We start from the raw sequence: 22,415 nt of genomic DNA, 5'->3' as shown, positions 1-22,415 counted from the left end.
CCTTCTTTAAACACACAGGAGCTCGTAACTGAAGCCTATCTTTATGGTGGGGGGAAAGAAAAAAACCAAAACAAAACCCCAAAAGGATAGCTGCATAAGCAAACACAAAATTCTGGTAAGCAACAGCATTGTCGTTTGTACAAGAGTTTTATTTACAGTGTTAACAGTGTTGATGAATATGCAAGTTATTTTATCCTCTGGCTGTTTTGTGCTCAGAGCTGACCCTCGCAGCAAAAAAAAAAAAAAAAAAGGTTCCAGCCTTTGTGACACACACTAAAACCATGTTTTTCAACAAAAAACAACAAAAAGAATACACTCAATTGGTGTCACAATTAAAACTTAAAAATATTTGAGCCAGAATTAAAACAGACAAAAGATGGGCATCCTTTGAGTAAGCAGCATTTAAAAAAAACACCAACGAAACAGACAGTCAGTATTTTAACACTTTTGTTGTGCCAGTTTTGTCTTGTAGGCACTGAATTTCGGCATGCTCAACGACGACAAAAAAAAAACAAACAAAAACAACACATTGTGAGTTGATATAATGAATGATACACGAGGCACATTCACAGACATGAAAACACACACAAACAAAAACAAAAACCTAAAGTGTTCTTTGAGACGTCGGGACGGTTTGGATAAGCTCTGAACATGCAGAGAATGAAAAAAAAAAAAAAAAAAAGGAAGGAAAAGGAAGCAAAGGCTCATTTCCTGAAGAAGGCGTTCCGGGTGATGCTGTACAGCAGGTGGTAAGGCTTTCGCTTTGGAGGCTCGGCCAGCGAAAAGACCTGCTGCTGAGGCACGCTGGTTGGGATGGTGATGTGACGCTGGTGGAGCGGGTGAAGGTTTTGGTGGTGTGGCGGAACGGAGCCGGCGTAACCGACGGCTACAATGTGGAAAGAAAAGAAAAAAAATAATGTGGAAATTAGTACAATTGAAAAAACAAAAACAAATGGCAGGACAACAGCATGAAGACAAATGTTTACTTACTTTTGATCTTCCCCTGTTTGGCCCTTCTGGCATTAGCAATGGCCTGTTTTCTTTGCTCTTCACTGATATCGATTCCTGCCAAGAGACACAAGAATGCACCTTCAGGTCAAAAACCTTTTCAGAGCAACGTCCCTTTATTTGACATCTATCCACAGTAGCCGTTCGTATTCGGAGAGAAAGGAATTTCGTGGGACTCACCCATCTCCTGGTCCTCTTTCACCCTGTGCCTCTCTTTGGCGAAGGCTTGGAGCCACTGCTGCTTGTCCTGGGCCTTCCTGCAGCACAACACGCACATGAACTCCAGCGTGGCGGCGTGGCGCAGACGCAGGGCGTTCCTCAGGGTGATGCCCAGGTCCGCGTCCCGCCCGTCGGGCACGTCCACCACCTCGGTCAGGTCCATATCCAGCCTCCCGCGGCAGTGGAGCAAGTCTCTTCGCAGGACGTCTTTCTTGCAGTAGATCAGCTGGTGGTCGAACAGGAAGAAGCTGCGCTGCTGCATTTTCCCTTGGCGGACGACGCGAGTCAGCTCCCCCGAGTGGATCAGCTCTGAGCTGCGCTCCAGGACATCGGGCCCCTACGATAGAGTGTTTACAAAGACTTCATGTCGTGCATTTGACCACTTCAGCAGCCCTTTACATGTGGATGACATAAGCCTAAAGCCACGATCTAATCTAATAAGCCGACTGGACGTCTCGCTCACCTCCCAGTGCAGGATGGACACCTGCCAGTGAGCGATGGTGTCGATGCTCTCAAGTCGTCTCTTCCTCTCATTTATCAAGCTGGCCACATTCTTCATGGCCTCATGTGCTTGACTCACGCCGCTGTGATCACTGCAATAAATTAAATACAAAATCCACTGAAGAGCATTCTCGATTTACAGGAACACACTGAACTCTGAAAGGTGCGATTGCAGACGTGAGAAGGAATAAAATTAACAACTAGCAGAAGAAGTACATGTGGTAGGGATCAAGGTGGTATCTGTCTTGAAGTACCTGTGGTCTTTGGGGGTGTACTTCAGCAGCTCCCCCAGCTGCAGGGGGTATTTACAGATCTTCTGGACAGGCGTGAGTAAGAAACCAGCGATGGAAATGTCAATCATCTGCTGGAGAAGCCGGCAGGCCTCAAAGAAATGTTTATATTTCCCCATCTTCATGAGGCGCTGCAGCTCTGCGCAGGCTACAGGATGAGTATTACAGTATTCAGAGTAGATGGAGAAACCCTCTCCCTTTGGGAAAACAAAGAAAAACAATGATTTAGTCCTCGTTCAGAGCTACAGAATTAGTCAGACTGAAAATAATGCGATGAAGTGGAATCTTGGGAGGTGATTGATTACCTGCAGGAGAAAACAGGAGCCTATTTCACTGAGGTGTGGTTGGTCTTTGTTGTACTTCTTCTCCAGGTCTTTAAGAAACTGTCGTTGAAATCTGTAGATGTCTTCGATGTTGCTGAAAATGGTCTTCAGCTGCACGTCAGTGAACATGTCGGGGTGTTTCCGGCACTGGCGGATGTAGCCCTGAAACATGCAGACATTTTTTTTTTTATACAACTTTTACACCTGCAGTACAAATGGATACCATTTTAAACACTGGCCAACAGGTGGTGCTGCACAAAGGAGTGAAATATTTTAAAACAACAGGACTTTATGATGCAAATTGGTCCAAAACCAGATTAGAAATGCAACGGATGCTGATCCGAAATGTGGCTTCCGTTATGAAATTAAAAACAATCTTCAAATTAAAAGGTTAAATCAGAAGCAGACAATACCTCACAGATGTCTTTCAGGTGTTTGATATAGACGCGTTCGGTGTCCATTATTTCCTGGATCACGTTGGTTCTCATCTGTTCTCTGTGCCGCGTGCTGTGCGTGTCTCTGGGAGAGGGATCCTCCTGGTCGGCCACGCTCTCCACGCTCTCGGCACTCGAGTCCTCCTGGTTCACGCGGACCTGGAACAAAACCACCGCATGCGAGGAGAACCCGTGAGCGAACGCTACACGGACAATTATTAAAAGAAAAGAGGCTAAAGTTGTGCTTTATATGAATACATTAAAATGTCAAGGAATTCATAGAACGGATCAGAATGTCACACTGTAATAAACAGACAATTAAAAAAAAAACCTGGTATCTGTTATGTCTGGGAAATGCGGTTCCTGATGCATTTTATTGACATACAGTAACTTTTAAAATCTCAACACGAAACAAAATATTTAAACAGGAAAATAGTAAGTGCCTTTATGACAAAGGACTCTTTTGTTTGGGTGAGTCGGACCAACCCCACATTGTTTCAGTAAGCCAAACTAGTTTCTGTTGAACAGATTTGATTCAGCAGAGCAAACACAAAGCGTGGGACCTGCTTGTCAATCAAATCGCCTCGCTATGGTTACGAGAGCCTTTCTAATTAAGATTCAACCGCCAATCAGCTCTTATCGCCACAGAAACCAGCTGAGAGCCTGCAGTTTGAGTCCTCCCCGCCACACAGAGCCGAGGGCTGCTGGGGTTTTGTCTGGAGCGAAGCCAGCTGAAGAGTCTTTTCTGTGCTGCTTGGAGAGCAAACATGTGTCGGACACGCGGGTCAGGAAGTCCACTTACCCTCACAAAGCTGGAGGGGAACCAGGCCTCCCTGTCAGCCCCTTTGCCCCACCACCAGTCCTTATGCGAGGCCTCCAGCACCCGGATTACATCCCCGGCCTTGAAGGCCAGCTCCTGCTCCTCCATGGTCACATGGTCCCAGAGGGCTTCGGCGCACACTGTGTGGCCGCAGCTTATCCACTGCAGAGCACACACACACACACACACACACACACACACACACACACACACACACACACACACACACACACACACACACACACACACACACACACACACACACACACACACACACACACACACACACACACACACACACACACACACACACACACACACACACACACACACACACACAAGATAAAGATACAATTACATGGGGGCTAAGCCTATGCCAAACATGTAAGATTATGTCTAGACTTGTGGACACTGCAGTGGTTGTCTGTTCAGCTGAACTGTAGCGTGTGTGTTTGTGTGTTGCATGATGAGGTTGATGCAGATGTTCGGAGACGTTTGCGAGTGTCACAACGTGACGGCGTTGCCGTCCTCCGCCTCACCTCGTTCAGCAGGGAGAGCTCCACCCCTGGCTGGAGGTAGGTGTCGGTGAGCTCCTCGAAGCTGCCCCCCTCCTCCTCCTCCTCGCTCACGCTGTCATCAAGTGTTGCCGAGCACTCAGAAACTCCATCTGCATCACACACACACACACACACACACACATACCGATTACAAAATGGATTGGAGGGTGAAAAGTGATAAACAATCCAGAAAACGGGGGGGGGTGGGGGGGGGGGGAATGGAAGGACATCAACACCTGGCAGGATCTCAACATTTTCTCTCAACAAATTTATTGACATTCCTCTAACTCCGGTTTTCCCAGAGGACAATTTGAGATCTCCTGTGACACACAAACAATCTCAGTTCTCACCGCTGAGCACTCTGTGGAGCTTGCGCCGCCCTACGCGGTCTAGACCGATGGGGGTGCTTTGGGAAAAAGTGGAGGGGCGAAACCTTGCAGACACGGCTCTGTAGGGGGGCACCTGGTGGGAGGGAATCGGCGGTCGCGACAGAGGCTGCAGACAGGACGAGAAGGAAAAATCCTGGGATTTAGAGCTTACTTTCACCCAGACTCATTGCAGCCACAGTAACAGAGATGTCTGAGTGCAACTTTGTACTGCTCCCCATTTTCCCTGAAAGTTTCTGCAGTTTTGAGTTTTGAAGTATTGTAAAATAGGATCAGAATGAAGTTTTTCCTTCAGGGAAAAAAAAGGGTGGAGACAAACGTCATTTCCTAAAAACAACTCTGCTCACTGCGAAGGTTATGGTTAGGTTCAAGTTCACGTGATAAAACATGGAAGTTCGCAGAGTTCGACTGTGAAAGCTAATGGCCTCCACTATCATTTCAATGACTTATGGCTGGAAAAACAAGTGGGAAAAAAAAAAATCACATTAGCTCACTCGTTCCTGAAGGAAACATTTTAAAAACACAGAAGAAAGTTTGTGAGTAAAAGCTTACGGAGGGAAGGCGATCCTCCTTCAGCTCAGCTTCAGGAGAGAACAGATCCACGGCTCCAATCACTGAAATGGGCCTCTGCCTCCAGCTCTGAGCGTCTCCATTAACGCTGCAGCCTTCGGGGCTGTCTCCGTCTCGGTAAACACCGTCACCACTGCAGTCTTTATGCAGCGGGGCAGTTCCTGTCCTGTCCTCGGCATGAAGCTCTGGCACTTCCTCTGGGATGGAATGCTTCCTGGAGATCAGCTGTCCGTAGTCGGAGATGGGTCGGGGTTTGGGCCGCCCGCTCCTTCGTCTGGGCCTGACAGACGAGGGTTCCGCGGAAGCGGTTGCACTCGGTGACGCTGGAGACTCGGAGAGGCTTGTCGGGGAGACGGGCGGCGTGCCGCCGGTGGCTGGCAAGTCCTGATCTGTCTGTGGTTCTTGTTGGCTGGATGTTACCTGGGAATCAAAGGAAGAAGTTCAAACTGAGCAACAGCAGTGATGCCGACTCTCCTCTGCTCAAGCGGAGATGCAGGACACAACGTCTGCAGGCAGGAACATCTGTTAATGAGAAACGGAGCAAAACGGCACAAGTCATAAAAGATAAACGTGGGAGCAGCTGTCTCGACTGAACCAGTGGACTCTGCAGATCTCTAGAATTTAACTTATGATTCTGATCAAACGCTCAAAAACCGCGTGAGAAAATCCAGCTGACACATTCTGCACAAAATCAACATAATCAAACTTTACGCCCATCAAATTCAAAACAAGGTCTGCAAACACAAATGTTCCAAAAATTAACTGCTAAATGTTCGCCATTCTGTGAGAAAGTCAGCGGAAATTTAAAAAAAAAGTCCAATCATTGGTTGATGGGAAATGTCTGAACTTTTTGGGACAGTAATTATCATAGTCAGTCAGAGAAACCAAGCCTCACCTCGTGCTTTTCCCGATCCGGGTCCGGACCTCGGCAAATGCACTGAAAAGGCACACAGTGGCCTAGCACCATAGTGATCCGAACACAAAGCAACGACGACTGGCCCGTGGTCCCGAGGCCAAGTCCCTCTCTTTCTCCGAGGGCAGTAAAAGCCACTTGCTTTCGGAAGTGAATAAATCCACTTTTCCCATTTATCTTTGACGGAAAAATTCCACCCTGGGAACAGAACGCATTGCCACTAATACTATGTTTTTATGGCGGCGTCTACTTGGAGGTGCTGTAAGCCGTGCTCGGCCCGGCGTTCCTGCTGGACTTTGATCTCCTGCATCCGGAGGGAAGGGGGGGGGGCAGTGAGGGCTGCACTCAGCCGTAGCCTCCCACCCTCCCACTGCAAGGAGGCCATGGAGCCATTTTGCGCAAGGGCGACTAATCATAAACAAAGCCTAATCATTAACTCTCTATGCTCCTTCAGTGCCTGGAAGCAGAGAACAGCTGTCCTGAGCATGTGACGCTGCGACAGGAGAAGATGGAAATAAAACACAGCTGACAGGAATATGAGGGACAATCAATATTGGGCTGGCAGTTCTATTTACAAATCTGAACTCTGGACTTGGGACTACGTGGTGCTCAGTTTTTTTTCGGCGTACGTGCGTCAAACCGACAAGTCACAGAAGCGGTTATCTCGAAAGACCTGAATCATGCCAGATTCAAAGATCACCTCAAACTAAAAAGGTGTCATATTTCATTTCCTAAGGCAAAGGTCAAAGTCATTCAGGTGCGTGCATCCCACAACGAACATGTTGTTCTCTACGATAAGAGAGTCAGTCTGACCTCTGGCAATGCTTTGTTCCTCTCAGAATTTAGATTTTTCTTTTTTTACCCATGTGTATCAATCAGGTCATTAAACTGCTGACCTGCTGTTTTCAAGCCCTAGTAGTCTTTTTGTAGTTTTCTTTAGTTCTTTAGCAGAACAGCATATTATACATCAGTGAGCAGTGAAGACTTTTATTAACAACCACTTGTGGTTCGAAGCAGGAATGGAGACGGTAACAATGACAACAGATCACCAGCCTTGGAAATTACAGGTTATGCAGTAACATGCTACCGCACTGTGATGCCAACACTTTTGGCTTCGGCATGCAGCTGCACCCGATTGCAGCCGATTACTCATCAAAACAAAGTTGCAACCACTGAAGTGTCTGTGAGCTTGTTGCCTCGTTGCACAAAACTGCAGCTGACGACATGGGGTGATATACCACAACGCATTTGATTTCTCTTCGCGTGCGTCTTTAATAATACAACGGCGCGTCACCTCACCTTGTTTGGCACGGAGCCGCCGTCAGTCTCCTCCGGCTGCTGCGAAGACCCTCTTCGGCCGAGGGGGGATGAAGCACATTCTACCATCTGTTTGTAATCACTTGGTCTGGCTCCAGCCGGCGGCTCACAATCAGCAGAGATACCAGGTGAAACCTGCTCCGCCGCCTCTGGGGACTCGGCGTTAAAGGAGCTGATGAAGACCTGGTGGTGAACCGGAGGGGTGTGTTCAACAAGCACGACCTGGGCCGCGGCGGATGACGACGGTCGCCGTTGTCGTTCGTTGGTCTGCAGGCAAGGCAGGCGGCGGGAGTAGTCGTCATGGAGACGGCTGAGGGGCGACATGGGAGACGGGGCGGTGGAGCTCGGGGAGGGACTTCGCTTGCGTCTGACAGTCAGGTCGGTCATGCTATTGACAAGTTTCAGCATCGGCCTCTTGTTCTTATCCGAGCTCTTCCTGTGCGTGCCGGCGTTGCCCAAGAAGTCCACCGAGGAGGCGCTGGCGGTTCTCTGGATGGTTGATGTCCCATTTGATGTGCTGGGCCTCTGGGGGTCTGACGGTGAGGAGGCCGGGGCCGGAGGTGGTGCTTTGCGTCTAAAAGGTGACCTAAACATATGAAGGTTCTCCGAACTCTTGCTCAGTCTGGTCAGCACCGTCACATTTTCATTCATCTGCTCCGTTTGGACATTCACTTTTGATGCACGATCCGAATTCTGCGGATCGTCATTTGGGTTGCATCGCGTTTGTTTCACATTTCTAGTGTCATATAAACTGATGCGCCCAGCTCCGTACGCTCTCCTGATACTCCGGGAGAATCGAGAGCTGCGCGTGAGACCTTCTCCTTCATTTTCCTCGTCCAAGTCTTCAGGATCCGAGCCGTACTGGCTCATCATCGCCAACATGTCACTGGTAAACTTATCATTAGAAACACTATATCCTTCTTCGTTATTTAAATAATTGCCTCCATCGGGGTCAGTATTGTTCACAAATGTGCCATTAGCCATTTCCTGATTGGATTGAGAGACGTGGTCTCCGTCGTGATTCGCTGCCTCGCGACTCTGAATGCCCTGAAGTACAGACGACCGAAGCTTTTTGAAAGAGTCCACAACGCCCAACCCCGGAAGTCCCGGCCAGGACTGCGGGCCGCCGCCGCCGCCATCGTTAGTCAAAACAGGACCGTCGGTGGCGGTGATCGGGCCCTTCCTCGAATTAGAAAAAAGCCTCATTATTTTTGAGGAGTAAGGCTTCGTTTCCGGCTGACTTATAACGGGTTTGGTCCAGGCAGAGGAGTTGATGCCGTTCAGTCTGCTCTCATCGGGGCCGGCGCTTATCGGCTGTACCTGCGCTCCACATCCGGACAGCAGATACGGCACAGAGCCCCTGTCAGCGTGGCCCTGGAAAGGATACATATCACTGAGGGGTCTGCTCCGCATCAGTGGGTCGGCTTTTGAGTTGTGAAGACAAGGGAGGGGGTCTTCACTTGTAGACAAGACCCCGTGCTTCGGCTCCTCCTGAAAAACAAACAAGAGCTTCATTTACTGACCTCTAAAGAATGAACGATAAAACAAAAGGTTTAGGCAAAAAATTATTTTGATATACTTTCAAAATCCAACAATGATTCCATTGGGACTAGAAAGCAACTACCAACAATTGAGTTTTTCCAACGCAGGGTCTGGAAAGTGAGAATTGAAGGAAGAGGGGGAGACGCAGGTTGACACAAAGAACGAGAACCCCTCAGTGTCAAACGAGTTCAGAGGAGCCGTTTCATTGAGAATCCCGCGAGTATTTATCTTGGTGCTGTATTTCAATGTCCAGGGAGAGCGGAGGCCCTGACTGGGGTGACGGTGGTGCTGCTCCGCTCAGCTTTGTGTATGTGTGTGTGTGTGTGTGTGTGTGTGTGTGTGTGTGTGTGTGTGTGTGTGTGTGTGTGTGTGTGTGTGTGTGTGTCAGACCAGTGGCTAATGCAGCTGGGCTTTGAAGTGGGTTTTTGTGAGGGTGACTAAGCAATGAAACTTGCTAATCCTTTGTGATTGATGCAATAAATTGCCTAGTTTTCCTCCAGATTAGGCAGGTGACGGCGAGGGGGGGTAGTGTGGTCTTCAAATCAGTGACATTTTGTCAGTTAAAACACATTAGCATAAAATGACTCAGTAACTGACTAACATATCGTCATATACACACTTTCCTGTGAAGGAATTCACGATTTGTTTTCAAAACCGTTACCCCTTTGTATCAACATGTAGAGTTCGGTGCATATTTTCCAGGGAAAAAAAAAAAAAAAAGACATGTGAGAACTTGACACACACACACGCACACACACACGCACACGCACACGCACACGCACACGCACACGCACACGCACACGCACACGCACACGCGCACGCGCACGCGCCGTGGTGGACAACATTACAGTTTTTATTAAAAGTATACTTATTTATGCATTAAACAAAGTGAAAAAAAAATTTTCCTTCAAGATTAAAAAGATTTTTGCATTTTTTTATAGATTACTGTGTATCAAACAAAACTGCTACACAGGTTTTAAATTAAACCAAATGTTGTATATAATAATATGGATACGACAATGAGGAAGAGACATGGTCATAATGATAACTTGATGGTGTGGGGGAAATTTTTTTCAATTAAAGGGTAAATAAGTGTAATCACAACTTTCACCCTCTCTTAATCACTGTCATTTACAGGCAGCATTCAGTAATTTTGTTACTAAGCAGTACATTCAATAATAATTTAAACCGGCTTAGAACTCAGAGTGCAATAGAAAAAAAAAATCTTTGAATCAGATTATCATTTCTACTGCACGAGGTTGCGCAAACAATATTTCAGCGAATTCTTTATGATGTAAAATGCGATTAAATCGGCAGCTTTCTGTCTGGAGCGTCGTCTCCAGTTTTCACTGTGCACACATGCACGGAGACGCAGGGGATCCTGGAACGCTCCCATGTTCCCAACAGGCGCGCTTTCTCAGTCGACCTCTTTGTGGAATCTGCTGTCACTTCAAGCAGCTTGCTCCATCAGGCCGAAGACTTATGTAAACACAGAGCCACCGCTGCCAAGCACCGCTGCTGACAGACAGTAAACACCCCCTCGTGAACAATGTGCCGCTTTCAAAGCCACGCTGAATTGTCTCCTTGTACTTTCTCCTCCACGGCCAGGGAGGAATCGCTTTCTACAGCAAAAAAAACCTAGATCCATAAATCTGAAAAAGTCGTAAGATATTAAAAGGGATCTGCAGCTCGTTTTGGGCTCGGGCTTCCTTTTGGAATCCTGACGTTTGTCCTGTGAGCCGCTCCGCCACCTGTCTGCTCCTTCAGCACCTTCATGCCGTCACCCTGCAGTTAGGTACCAACTGTCACCGGACAGTTGGCATTGACTAATACTTGGCAGCACCTCCAGTGAGAGCCAAGCCGACACAGGTGGCTACTGTTTCCCCTCCCCGAGTGACAACACTAGATTTAAGACTAAACCGTCGACAAGCAAGACCCTTTTATATTTAGGGATTCGACAGTACGTCAACCTCAATATAAAACTATTTCTTCCCATCAACAGTTTCACGAATAAATACTAAAATTGCAACTTGTGAAACACAAAAAGGCAACAGTCAGACAGAAATGTGTCATTAGTCAGTACTGAAGTAACTGAACTTCACAGCAAAATGATCAAGAGTTTGATTGTTACAATCATTTAGTCTTGAGGACATTCTACTTTTAGTAAATACTTTTAAGATTTAGCGTGACTGATGAGCAATAATGTAACTTTATGGCATGACTTTCAGTCCAGAATCTTTCTTAAATCAATTGGAACATGAAATAAAATGAATGGAGGAAGTCAGCAAATAATCAATGGTCAGACAAAAATAACTTTAATAGAGCTTTACTCTATTAAACACAAAAGGTTTTAATTAGTCCCACTACATAAAAGTCATCTAATCTTCATATTTAAAATTCAGTCCAAGCAGATTAAAGACTGAGTGAATATATCCAGGTCCAGTGTAACATCCAGGCAAAGAGTACTTACGTATGTCTCAATAACAATCTCTACCGTCTGTGAATGCACATCGCTGAACTTTCCCATATCATCTCTGTTCCACCTGCGTACCGGCACCACTGCTGCTCTCCCGCTTCCTCTCGCTAATCTGGGGATGGGAGCGGCGCGCTGGGGCCCAGGCCAGAGTTAATTAAGAGCTCAGGGAGGAACAACCCCCCCACCTCCCCACACACTCAAACACACACACACACACCAGCCAGCTGGAGCCAGCTTGAGATGAGACTCCCAAAGACAAGAATGAACATGCATCCTGAGCCATAAACATGTACACTACTACCAAAACAAAGAAATGCAGCGAGCTAAAATGCACACGTGATTGATTAGCAGGGCATCATCTCACCAAGCATCTCGGCTGTGGCCTTGTTCACTCAGGCGTGTGCGGATGGATCCGGGGAGGAAAGCATCTAAATGAGTCCAGTCGTGAGGTTATGAATGGTGAAAAATACACTGCGATAAGAGACATCCTGCCATTGGTTCACCTCTGCAGAGGTATGCCCTGCCAGAGGCAAGGATGACAGTCTTTAGGTCAAAATTAATTCAAGATTAAACTGAAAGAGCACCAGACGGATTTTTTTTTTTTTTTTTTAAATCACTGGAACTTTACATTTTCAAATGTCCTTGTCTGAGTGTTTAGAGCAATCTTTATGTCGTAATAAAACAATTTTTTTTTTATTCTTGTTCTTGTCTTGCTCTGTTTACCTCCATAAGTCTTGATCTGTAATAATGAGGTTAATAATAATGATCACATCTGATATAACCCCAGAAACATCAATTCATGAGTGCATATCTACATAATGCATTCACACTGGGGAAACGGCCTCAAAACAAACTGATGGGAAATATATGATTTCAAGAAGATCAGTAAGGAATAATAACGTGAAACCAAGTGATCACAATGCCGTGCAGGTCCGCTTATATTGTCCAGTGAATTAAAATCGTATAATCTCATGACGTCAGGCATGAACAAGTCAGGAACTTTCTGCACTTTGGCTGCAGCAGCAGTGATGATTTCAGCCTGCAGATATATGCCCTGCCAGAGGCAAGGATCACAGTCATTAGGTCAAAATGAATTCAAGAATAAACTAAAAGAGCACCAGACTGATTTATTAATTTTTTTTAATCATGGGAACTTTAACATTTAGAATTTTCCTTGTCTGACTTAAGACAGACGCAACCACCCTGGAGCAAGAAATTCAATATTCTTAGAGCTGTCACTTTACCAGTTTTTGTTTTTCATTTGTTTTTCATTCATCTCGAGGTATTTGAAGTCCTGTAACTGGAGCACTGCAGCGGTTCAAAGAACAGCTTGACTGATTAGTCAAATCAGCGTGGCTCGCTGGGATTGTGCGATACCTAAGCTGAACATATGTTGAGCGAAAGAGAAACGTTCACTGCACTCTCGTCTCCAAAGTACACAAGTTCATACTTGTGGTTGCACAATTGCCTCGCAATGTCAAGCGAGACTTCACAAAATAATGGCATTGATGTAGGAGTACAGACCGAAATGTTTTCGTGTTGACCCTTGTTGGCTGACCTGAGAGTCTGCCTGAGATCAGAGGTGTCAAGCTGCATGGAAATCTACCGCGTGAGGAGCCCGTTGTGTCGTGTAGACGCGGGAGTGCGTATAGCCGATTCCTCTTCCATTCCAGTAATAATCTGATTAGTGGGGCTTTACCAGTCTGTGTGCGGGACTGGTTTCATCCACACATGATAGCCTAATCAGGGAGATCGCTCGGCTTTCCAGAGCCAACTGACTGACACCCAAAGCCTGTAAACAGCCCACCAGGGCATAACTGCAGGAGGCAACTTGGCATTTTGTACAATTTTCAGTTGAATAAAGAAAAGAGGAATGAAAGCCAATCATTATTCAGTCACTCATTTCTTTGTGGTCATGTTAAACTCACACAACAACAACAGCCCAGAGGTGTGAACAAAATATAATATAATATTGAAAAACACACCTCATTCAATCAAGAAACGGTGACGGCACAAGGTTAACCTTGGATGAATGTATTAATATAGGTCTGTGACCTAATTTTTGATCTGACGGGAGGAAGGAGAATGGGGAAACACCACGCCCCTCTCTGTATAGTGGAGCATGGGAAGCACAGATGGAGGCCAAACCAGGGAGTGTCGCCACTCTCCACAGACTGCCACATACTCACCTGATCTGCTTGAAGACCGTCATAGAGGCAAGACGAGCAGAAATCGAATACCACACAGTGCACGGGGACAAAAGCGCCACTAAGCCTCCCTGTCAACCGCGAGTGGTGCAACCTGACAGCAAGTGCCACAACAAGCACACATTCAAAACCCAGGAAATCTCAGCAAGAAATGCAAAAACTAACAAAACACAAGTGTTGGATTTTAGACTTTGTGTCTCCTGATACTTTAATTACTATTGTGCCTGAAAGGGAAATCAATGTGGTCTACAATTATACTGCTTAGCCCTGCTGTAAAAATCACTGTTTTGGGAGACTATTGGACTCTGACCTGGGGACGACTATAAGGAAACTATAAAACTTTGATGCCGGCTTTTACTTCCAACAGAAAAGTCGATGTGGGACGTCAAGAAAATGAGTTAATCAAAGTGAGGGTAAACTACAAAGAGAAGAGCAACTCAGAGTACAAGCAAAGGCTGAAGCTACAGCTGAAAACAGAGAGGATCGTGCTCACATTGACTAGTTTCTAAGCTTGTAAAGTACTCCTGGGCCAACCTCCTTATTTATTTCTGCATTAATTAACTTTCTTCGGCCATCCAAGTCTTTGTAGTAGTTCCTCCTCCTTCGCCCCCTCCTCCTCCTCCTCCACCAGCTGCCTGCAGAGCCTGGCATCTCCCACATCACTATAACAACCAGGGGGCTGTAATGCTCGACAATAACCCCCCTCGGTACCGTCGAACCAGCGACACAAGGGGGGGGGGGGGGGGGGGGTTGAATCACTGCTGCTGGAAGTCGACCCCACGGCCAGTGTGAATAATTTAGATGTGGATTGAATCCGTGCACGAACCAACTGACACTCCAGCTCACCTCGTCCATCGTCGCGGATGTTGTTGTTTTTTTTCTCCTCCCCAACCCTCACATCGGCAGATGTTTGTTGTTATAGTTATCCATGGCGTTGGTGGAACCGTTTGCGTGACCCGCTGCGGCTCGCCGCCTCGCCGCCGTCGTCGTCCTCTCGCAGAAACATGTCGCGCACAAGCGGAAGAGTGCGACTGCCAAGTGTTGACTAGTTACCCCGCAACATCCCGAGACAAATGGCCCCCCCTGACTTCTCCTCACACTCGGCTAGCGACTAGCGACTCCAGCTAGCTGCACCGTAAACTTAGGGAGTTGCGCAAGCTCCGCGGTTTCTAATTTCACTTTCGCGAACCGGCAAAACCCGTCGGTAGACACACGACGTCCAAGCGAACACTGACTCATGCGGTATCTCCCGGCGTGACTTCACAAACTTTCAGAACTTGTGTGTAAATTGCAGTTTTGAGGGTCTCTCGTTGAAGGGCTGAGCCGCCGAGCATCATTAATGCACTTGTTGCAGTGTTTGGGGGGGAAGGGGCGGGGCTTCTGGAGGAGACCGGCGTGGTTGATTGGCTGACCGCGTCGTCACCACTCCGCCAGCAGCCAATCACAGTCCTTCGGATAAACTCGCAACCGCGAAGCCGCGCCCCTAAAGCGAGCGCTCCTCACTGGAGGAGGAAAAATAGCAAACAATGCTGCACCTTACTCCTTCCTGCGTGTCTGAGAAGACAAGAAAAGACTGGGCCTTCCAGTTGGTGCTGCACCGTCTGCTTCCTGTCAAGTCAGTGGATCATGACGAGACAATCAATGTGACTGAAGCTTGAACCCAACCTCAAATACCACTGGCACGCTGAATGAACGCAAAAAATCCAAACAAGGAAACGCACGCGCGTGCGTGTGTGTGTTTTATTTAGATGTACTTTTTAATTTTCCATTGTTGTATTTATATTATATAATTGCATGTTCATTCTCTGTAAATGACTTAGTATATATTCTTCATATGCTACTTCGGCATTAGTATGTGTTTAAATTACTTTCAATGGTCCCCTTACAATGTTCTCTTCCAACATCTGCTATCAAATACAAATGCTTCACTGGTAGAAAACAATAACAGCACCAGTATAACATTTCGAATCGTCAAAGTGTCCTGATTATTTCATTTTTACAGTGGGAAAACAAAACATAAAATACAGAAATGTCCAGAAATACAATGATAGATAATTTTACAGTTAATGACACCTCGCTACAACTCACGACAATAAGTGGACCACGCCAGGTGGCTAATCAGAATCCAGGGGGGCCCTATTAAGCTTCTCTCCTGATTATTTGCTCAGAATGCGAGGCATTGGAAGTAATTCTAATAACTTACTAATACATTTCAAGTCATACTGTGGATTCATGTGAAAACTGCAAAGTGTACCCAAGGTGCAAAATAAATTTGCATTATACGTTATGTTCAATATTAGCTTTTTTGTTTTTGTGCTTTTAGGTCCATAATAAGGAAAATACCAGCGAAATAACAACCTCCTGTATGTCTTGTCTATTGTGAAACATCAAGGTTCTTCAGTCAAATGAAGTCACATAAAAAAGGCAACCACACTGGACGTCAAACAATATGAAAGAAATAAACCGCATCAGACCTTATTAAAGAGAAATGTGGTGGTGATCACATCAAACAGATTATCTGTATATGTTTTCTGCACCATTCTCTTCTTTCACAGATACTTTTGCTGAAGGGTAAAATGTGTGTACTTTAGTCATATCATGGAAAACTCCCTTAGGAGCCTTTTGTTTGCTTTGCATACAAAAACTTAAATCGTATTTTAAATACACTTGACATGCAAGCATAGTAAAGTGTGTTTTCTTCTGAATTAGCCCAGAAAGGAGCTGGAGTGTATTTAATTTTAAAATGTGTAGTACATTAATGACTGTATGAAGCTACTTTTTTTTTTTTATTTATCATTACAACATATATTATACATTTATATAAAGCTCAGTAAAATGATAATCAACTTTTTGATTACAGTTGTATAAATCGGTTGCTTGTACTTCCAACAATTATAAAGCAATGTCTCGATCAAGTTCCAAAAATGAGGAAGCCAGAGAACGTGGTGTCATCATCTTCATCAGCAAAGAGCCCGTTGAACAGCTCCCCTCCAGCCACCTGCAGCCACACCTTATCTCCCACATCCAGGTGCAGCACAGCGCCACCTGCTGCCTGGTCCTCGCTGCTCTGGTAGTTGTCCATGGTGTGGATGATTTTCACGCCGTTCTTCACCAGAGCCACTTTGACGTTTCTTGAAAAGACCGTGATGTGGTAGGTGAAGAAGTACGCGCCTGCCGCGGCACAGGTGAACCTCCCCGTCTGCGGATCGAAGTGACTCTGCTCGTTGTAAATGATCTTGTCAAATCGGATCGGCGCGTTCGCTGCTGGGAGTTTGGTTTGTGTGGTGAGTCCCACAGAAAAAGCACTTTTATAAATGACCGCCGCATCCCCCTTGTCACCCTGATCTCCCTTCTCACCCCGAGTCCCTCGTTCCCCGCGATAGCCAATATTTCCTTTGTGACCCGGAACACCGATTTCCCCCTTGGGGCCTGGTCTGCCGGGGGGTCCCAGTGGGCCCTGGATGCCTCTGTCGCCTCTGAGGCCAACTTCCCCTTTTTCACCCTGTGGTCCGATGGGCCCAACATCTCCTTTAGGTCCTTGGGGCCCGGATAGCCCAAGATCCCCCTGACTTCCTTTCAGGCCAACGGGACCTTGTACGCCTTGGGGCCCCATTTTCCCAGGAGGCCCCCGCTCTCCATTATCACCTCTTTTCCCTTTGAGCCCTGCTGGGCCAATTGCACCTGGAAAAGACAGGCTCACAATAAAATGTTGTGCCTCTTTGTACAAATACAAAGTTTACACATATTCAAGAATGATATCGAACACATCAACAATTGTATTAAAATATTGATAAATAAATGCATGGACTAACAGAAGTGCTTTCAATTTTCTGATAATACATACCAAACTCCCCTTTCTGTCCTTTCTGGCCATTATTGCCTGGTGTTCCAGCAGAGCCAACGTCACCTGGTTTGGAAATTCAGACAAAATGATGAAGTCAAATAACTAAAATATGTTAAACTGTGATAAAAGAGTCTTTTCCAAGCGGAAAGCTTTCTTTAATACACTTACCCGGATCTCCTTTGTCTCCTCTCAGTCCATCTCGTCCGTCTCTGCCAGGTGAACCGTTATGTCCAGGGTCCCCTGGTATTCCAGGGTATCCACAAACACAGCCTTTACTTAGTGCTTCTGATTCTGCATCACATCTGACCACCAACAGAAGAAGTGGCAGAGAGACCCGGGAAGTAATCTGCAGCATTATAATTGCCCAAACAAACAAAAAAAAAAAAAAAGAAAAGAAAAGAAACTAATAACCTTCAAATAAAAAAATTAATAAAAAAACACCCAAAAAACTTCAGAATCCAACAAGTTCTCGCTTTGGCATAGTTATCATAATTACTGCATGTTTGAAAACTCATATGCAACAACACTTTAAAAAAAAGAGGAATAGGACTTTGACCCAAGAAAACATAGGCTACATGAGAAACTTGGAAAAGAGCGACCTCAGACCTCCCCAAAGCCATTCCATTGGTCTGAGGTGTTTTTTTTTGGTTTACTTATTAAGTCTTTCCCTCAGTTAAACATCACCTGTACACCTTCTGATGTCTCTCTGGTCGCTCTGAGGCTAATAATAAGCTCACACTGAGAACACGAGTCAAGGAAAATAGAGCAAAGTCTCACTCGCTTTTGGTACAATGTAATATATCCCGTCAGGCAAATACTGTGTACTGACATGTGACACATTCCTGGGGAAAGTATGACATTTTTAATAGTGAACCGTTAAAAAAAAAAAGTTTCGGTTGATTTAAACGTCAGACGTTTTTCACTGGTTGACATTTGAAAGCTAAAATGTTAATTTGGGTATTTTAAAAAGCACCAATTAGGATGGAAAATGGCACAATAAACTGGATCATGGTCAAAAAAAATGTCAGCCTTTGTGCTCCAAAACCCAGCGTAACCTCAAGAGAGGCCCGAAAAAGCTTCTGCTTATCTTAATGCCTTGGTGATAAGACTGCCTCAGATGTTTTCTAGCTGCTAGGTGCGTTACCCATGGCCGACGAGAGGATGTTGGTCGATGAATGCCTAGAATCTGGGAAAGAAAGAAAGAAAGTACGAAAGTACTTTTTGCATACCAAAGGGGGGGAAAAGCACAAAATATCGGACTCAGTCACTCAGCAAGGTAAAAGCTCGCTGACACACAGGCTTGAATCAGAAACCAGCGTCCCAATAGTGATGTTGTGCTGCTGACACTTTATTAGATTGTGTGCAGTGAGAGGAGAAGGAGGGGATGGGCACAAGGGAGGAGCTGGAACATAAAACCAAGATAAGGAAAATAACACCCCCACATTCTAAGCAGAGAGTGTACTCCCCAGACGTACCCGGCGAAATTACATTGAACACAGACTGACAGCAGGCATCTTTTCTCATATTTTATTTTGTTGTTTTCGTAGTTCTTCTTACAAGCTTCCAGATATAAATGTATTTTAAAAAAATATAAACAAAACACACACAAAAAGTGTACATTCACCAGAAACTGAGACTTCACCGTTATACATGTTGGCGGCTGCACATTCTTGCTTGTTGCAAACGAACAGGACACAACATGGACACGCGTGTTATCGAGCAAACTGATAAAGGCATGGCTCAGAATGAATGACACCATATCAACACGTTAAAACCCAGCAGTCTTCGTCCTGACCCGTAACCAGGCACAGCAGAGGGTTGATTTGGTTACAGAGAATACCGCAACGAGTCTTCAGTCAAAATAGCAGAAATACTGTCAGTCATTCAGCTCCACTCATTCAAATACTAAAAATACCAAAGGGTACCAGAGCATCCTAAAGCAGTGACCGGAATAAATATAAATAAATAATCATGTAAATTAAAATACATTGCATACAGCATGCTCAAATTAGAGGCTTACAGTAGTCCAGTGTGGATGACACTGATGGATTGCATTGGTTGGATATCTTAATAAAAAAAGTTGTTATGAGGTGGATCTTTAATGACTTAGATCCACATTAGGTGGATATTTGCACGCGAATGTTGGAAATCAGTTAACGATACTAAGATAGGCAGAAGCATGTGACGAAAGGTAGGGAGAGGACTTGATGGAGGAGGGGTTACAGCATTTGACATCATTTTTAAAAGTGATGGAGGAAACGCTCTGACTAGCAAAAGCAGCAATTTCAGGGGGGGGGGGGGGGGGTTGAGGTTAACATGGCAGGTGCTACAACGCTTAGGAAAGGTTTCAGGGCTACGACATCCGTGGTATTAGTAGAAAATACAGTCTGGAAGCGTGGGAACGGGTCAGCCGGTGGGTGGTTCTACATAATCTGACGGTGCATACCGTAGCCCGTCATACCGGCTTGGGAGGCCCCGCGGTTGCTGCCCATCTGCAGGCCGATCAAACTCTGCCCTTGGCGCAGCTGCTCCTCGGAGAAGTCTCGTCGATAACCCTGGGCTTTCCTGCAACGCATACAAGCAAGACATTCAGTAACCCAAGCAGAGAACTGCGTGCGTGTTCTCCTGTTTGCGGCAACGTTTTCGTGTACCTGTGGAACCAGTCTCTGTCGCCGCGGTATTGCCCATCGTCCTTTGTTACGGCGACACTCCCCAGAGCCATGAGGGTCCTTTGCACTGCCGCCATGTCCTTTCCTAAGGAAACGGGAGGATTATAATGTAGTGATATTAAGCTCCAGCTTAGCATTGTTGAAACTACTCTGACAAAATATGTATAAACGGAAAACTGTAAGTGGCTACTGTTGTTTGTACAGCCGCTATTTACCTTCCCAGAGGTCCACAGTTTGAAAGATGTCAGTGGTCGTGACTCCGTAAGCCTCCGCCGCCTGCAGGAACTGAGAGATCTTCTCCATTTGTTTAAAGGCCATCTGGGTCTCAGGGATCTTTTTGATGGGCTCTTTTCCTCTTGGATGAAGGCTGTTGATGAGTCTACAGAGAGTCTGAGACGAAAAGGTCAGATTAAAAAAATTCCCAAATATTTTTTGGACTGAGATGTTCGTATCCGAAGCCATTCCACTCCTCCCTTTTACATTTATTAACTACCAGTGGTAATGCTTGCGAAAAGGAGAATGCAGATGTATTTGAATTGAACCGGTGAACGCTGAGAGTTTCTGTTCATTGGCAAAATATTGAATTGACTTTGGCAAACCAAGTGCAACGCGTCGCATATTGCTTTCTTGTTACTTAAGATAATTGTTGCCGTAAAAACTGATGTGTCTGATGTATTTTTCGAGGGATTTTCTTTCCCGGGAGTCAGCTCAAGTGTCAAGCAGAAAGACCGTGCAGCACAAGTATATGCTATAATTAAATAGTTAATTACGTTTAGGGCTAAGCGGTCACAAAATGAAGAGAAGGAGTTTCCCATCTGAGGAATTACTCAGCACAAAGATCTCCCGAGCAATAACCACGACAGGAATTTAAAATGCTCTTTTCACTGCAACGCTTACACAGAAAGCTTCTGTCTGTTATCGGGGAACAACATCTTCAGCACTTTGACATTTTAATGTCGTTGAAAATCTTGTTGAAAATGTCATTTTCTTTGTTAATGGTTACTCATAAAACACAACTGCATTTGTGTTTGTTTTCTATACTTTGTCAGTGCTCATAATGTGTCTCAGCATTGTTAGGTGACTGTGAGTTAACTGGCACCACATAAATAGAACAGCATTGAAAGGATACATTAATTGATCATCAGAGCAATATTATAATAGTTCACTTAAAGCTTTCCAAAATAATGGGGCACATAAATCCGGCTGGTTATTTTGGCCTTTTGCATTTTATATGTGACAGAGCTATTATGTTGAATCTTCAATAATTCATTAACGGCCCCTATTTTAGGCAGGCCACATGCAGCCACTTACTGTCCCATCCATCAGCCATTTCTGGAAGTTCTGCTTCCCTGGCTGTGGTTTCTCCAGGTTGCCTCCGCACTGCGCGACTATCCAGTCCACCAACCGCTGCTCCAGGTCCGCGTCGTACTTCTGCTCGATCTTCTCCTGCACCTCGCGGCTCAGTCCGTAGCTGGGCCCTCGGTTCGCCATGGCCAGTCTCCAAACGGTCAACTTCCCTGTGCGTAACGTAGATTTTCCCTGGAGAGAAATGTACACATCGGGTTAAAGCATGGCCATAAATCACCCAGCTGAAGTGTTCCAACATTATACTTATTGATTATAAAATACCCATAGAATATATCTACTCTGAGATGATGGTTTTGTTTATTTTATTGGCCAAAATGAAACGGTGCATTGTGAGTGAACCATCTTGGTGCGCATAGAGCAGCACCTGCCTCTTCCAAAGCTCAGATGCATCTGGAGGCAGGGAAGGGTGTGGTCCCCTGGCTGCTGTCCCGAACGGGGATGACCCCTCCCGTTGCTACAGTAACAATCAAGCCCGCTTCCGGCGCCCTGAGTGCAGGATGCTGCTGGGATGCTCGTGTCCATGTATGACCTCCAGCAGACGCTCAATATGAACCAAATCAATTCAAAACATGCATTTGCCCAGAGTTATCACGCTGGGCACGATCGTGCATTCGTGCAACAGCGGCACACACTTCGCTATTTTTAGCCCGCAATATGCTTTAATTAAATTACGTCAGTCCCTCTGACGCATACGCAAGGTTTGTGTCAGTTATTGGATTTGTCCTCGCTGCGTCTCTGAGTTTATAAAACAGAGATGTTGTAGTCAATCCTGCCATCTACTACCACGATACACTTTCGGCAACATTATATGGACGTTAGAATATAAAAAAACCCACAAAAAAACCCCAAAACCAAAAAAAAATAAAACATAGACTAAACAAAACTAAAGCTGAGTGTGTAGCACGGTACAGCATGTCTTGCCTTGGGCGTGATGTCCTGCAACACACGTCACGCGCTCAAAAACACACAAA

General features: G+C 45.7%; 3 protein-coding genes across 3 annotated transcripts; all 3 read right to left on the bottom strand.

Annotated features, from left to right (window-relative positions):
• Positions 1 to 314: 314 nt before the first annotated feature.
• Positions 315 to 14,569, bottom strand: spata13 (spermatogenesis associated 13; the record flags this gene model as incomplete). The annotated part of the gene is made up of 17 exons (XM_080515273.1): positions 315 to 886; positions 991 to 1,065; positions 1,189 to 1,564; positions 1,691 to 1,820; positions 1,983 to 2,215; positions 2,324 to 2,503; positions 2,755 to 2,934; positions 3,578 to 3,757; positions 4,135 to 4,262; positions 4,503 to 4,647; positions 5,091 to 5,388; positions 5,529 to 5,630; positions 6,004 to 6,045; positions 6,272 to 6,325; positions 7,316 to 8,829; positions 13,546 to 13,657; positions 14,508 to 14,569. 17 exons carry the CDS (start codon positions 14,567 to 14,569, stop codon positions 705 to 707), a joined length of 3,993 nt encoding a protein of 1,330 aa, XP_080371399.1. The 3' UTR covers positions 315 to 704.
• A 1,905-nt stretch (positions 14,570 to 16,474) lies between these two features.
• c1qtnf9 (C1q and TNF related 9) lies at positions 16,475 to 17,762 on the bottom strand (the record flags this gene model as incomplete). Its single annotated transcript, XM_080515442.1, has 3 exons — positions 16,475 to 17,244; positions 17,408 to 17,470; positions 17,576 to 17,762. The coding sequence occupies 3 exons, from the start codon at positions 17,760 to 17,762 to the stop codon at positions 16,475 to 16,477; spliced, it is 1,020 nt and encodes a 339-aa protein (XP_080371568.1).
• Positions 17,763 to 19,830: 2,068 nt separating this feature from the next.
• On the bottom strand, positions 19,831 to 21,567 carry tagln3b (transgelin 3b; the record flags this gene model as incomplete). The annotated part of the gene is made up of 4 exons (XM_080515443.1): positions 19,831 to 19,972; positions 20,059 to 20,161; positions 20,292 to 20,466; positions 21,388 to 21,567. 4 exons carry the CDS (start codon positions 21,565 to 21,567, stop codon positions 19,831 to 19,833), a joined length of 600 nt encoding a protein of 199 aa, XP_080371569.1.
• Positions 21,568 to 22,415: the final 848 nt, after the last annotated feature.

This window comes from Blennius ocellaris (assembly GCF_963422515.1).
Source record: "Blennius ocellaris genome assembly, chromosome: 19".
Classification (NCBI taxonomy): domain Eukaryota; kingdom Metazoa; phylum Chordata; class Actinopteri; order Blenniiformes; family Blenniidae; genus Blennius; species Blennius ocellaris.
Note: the sequence above shows the minus strand (reverse complement) of the source record. Positions and strands in the feature narration are given on the sequence as shown.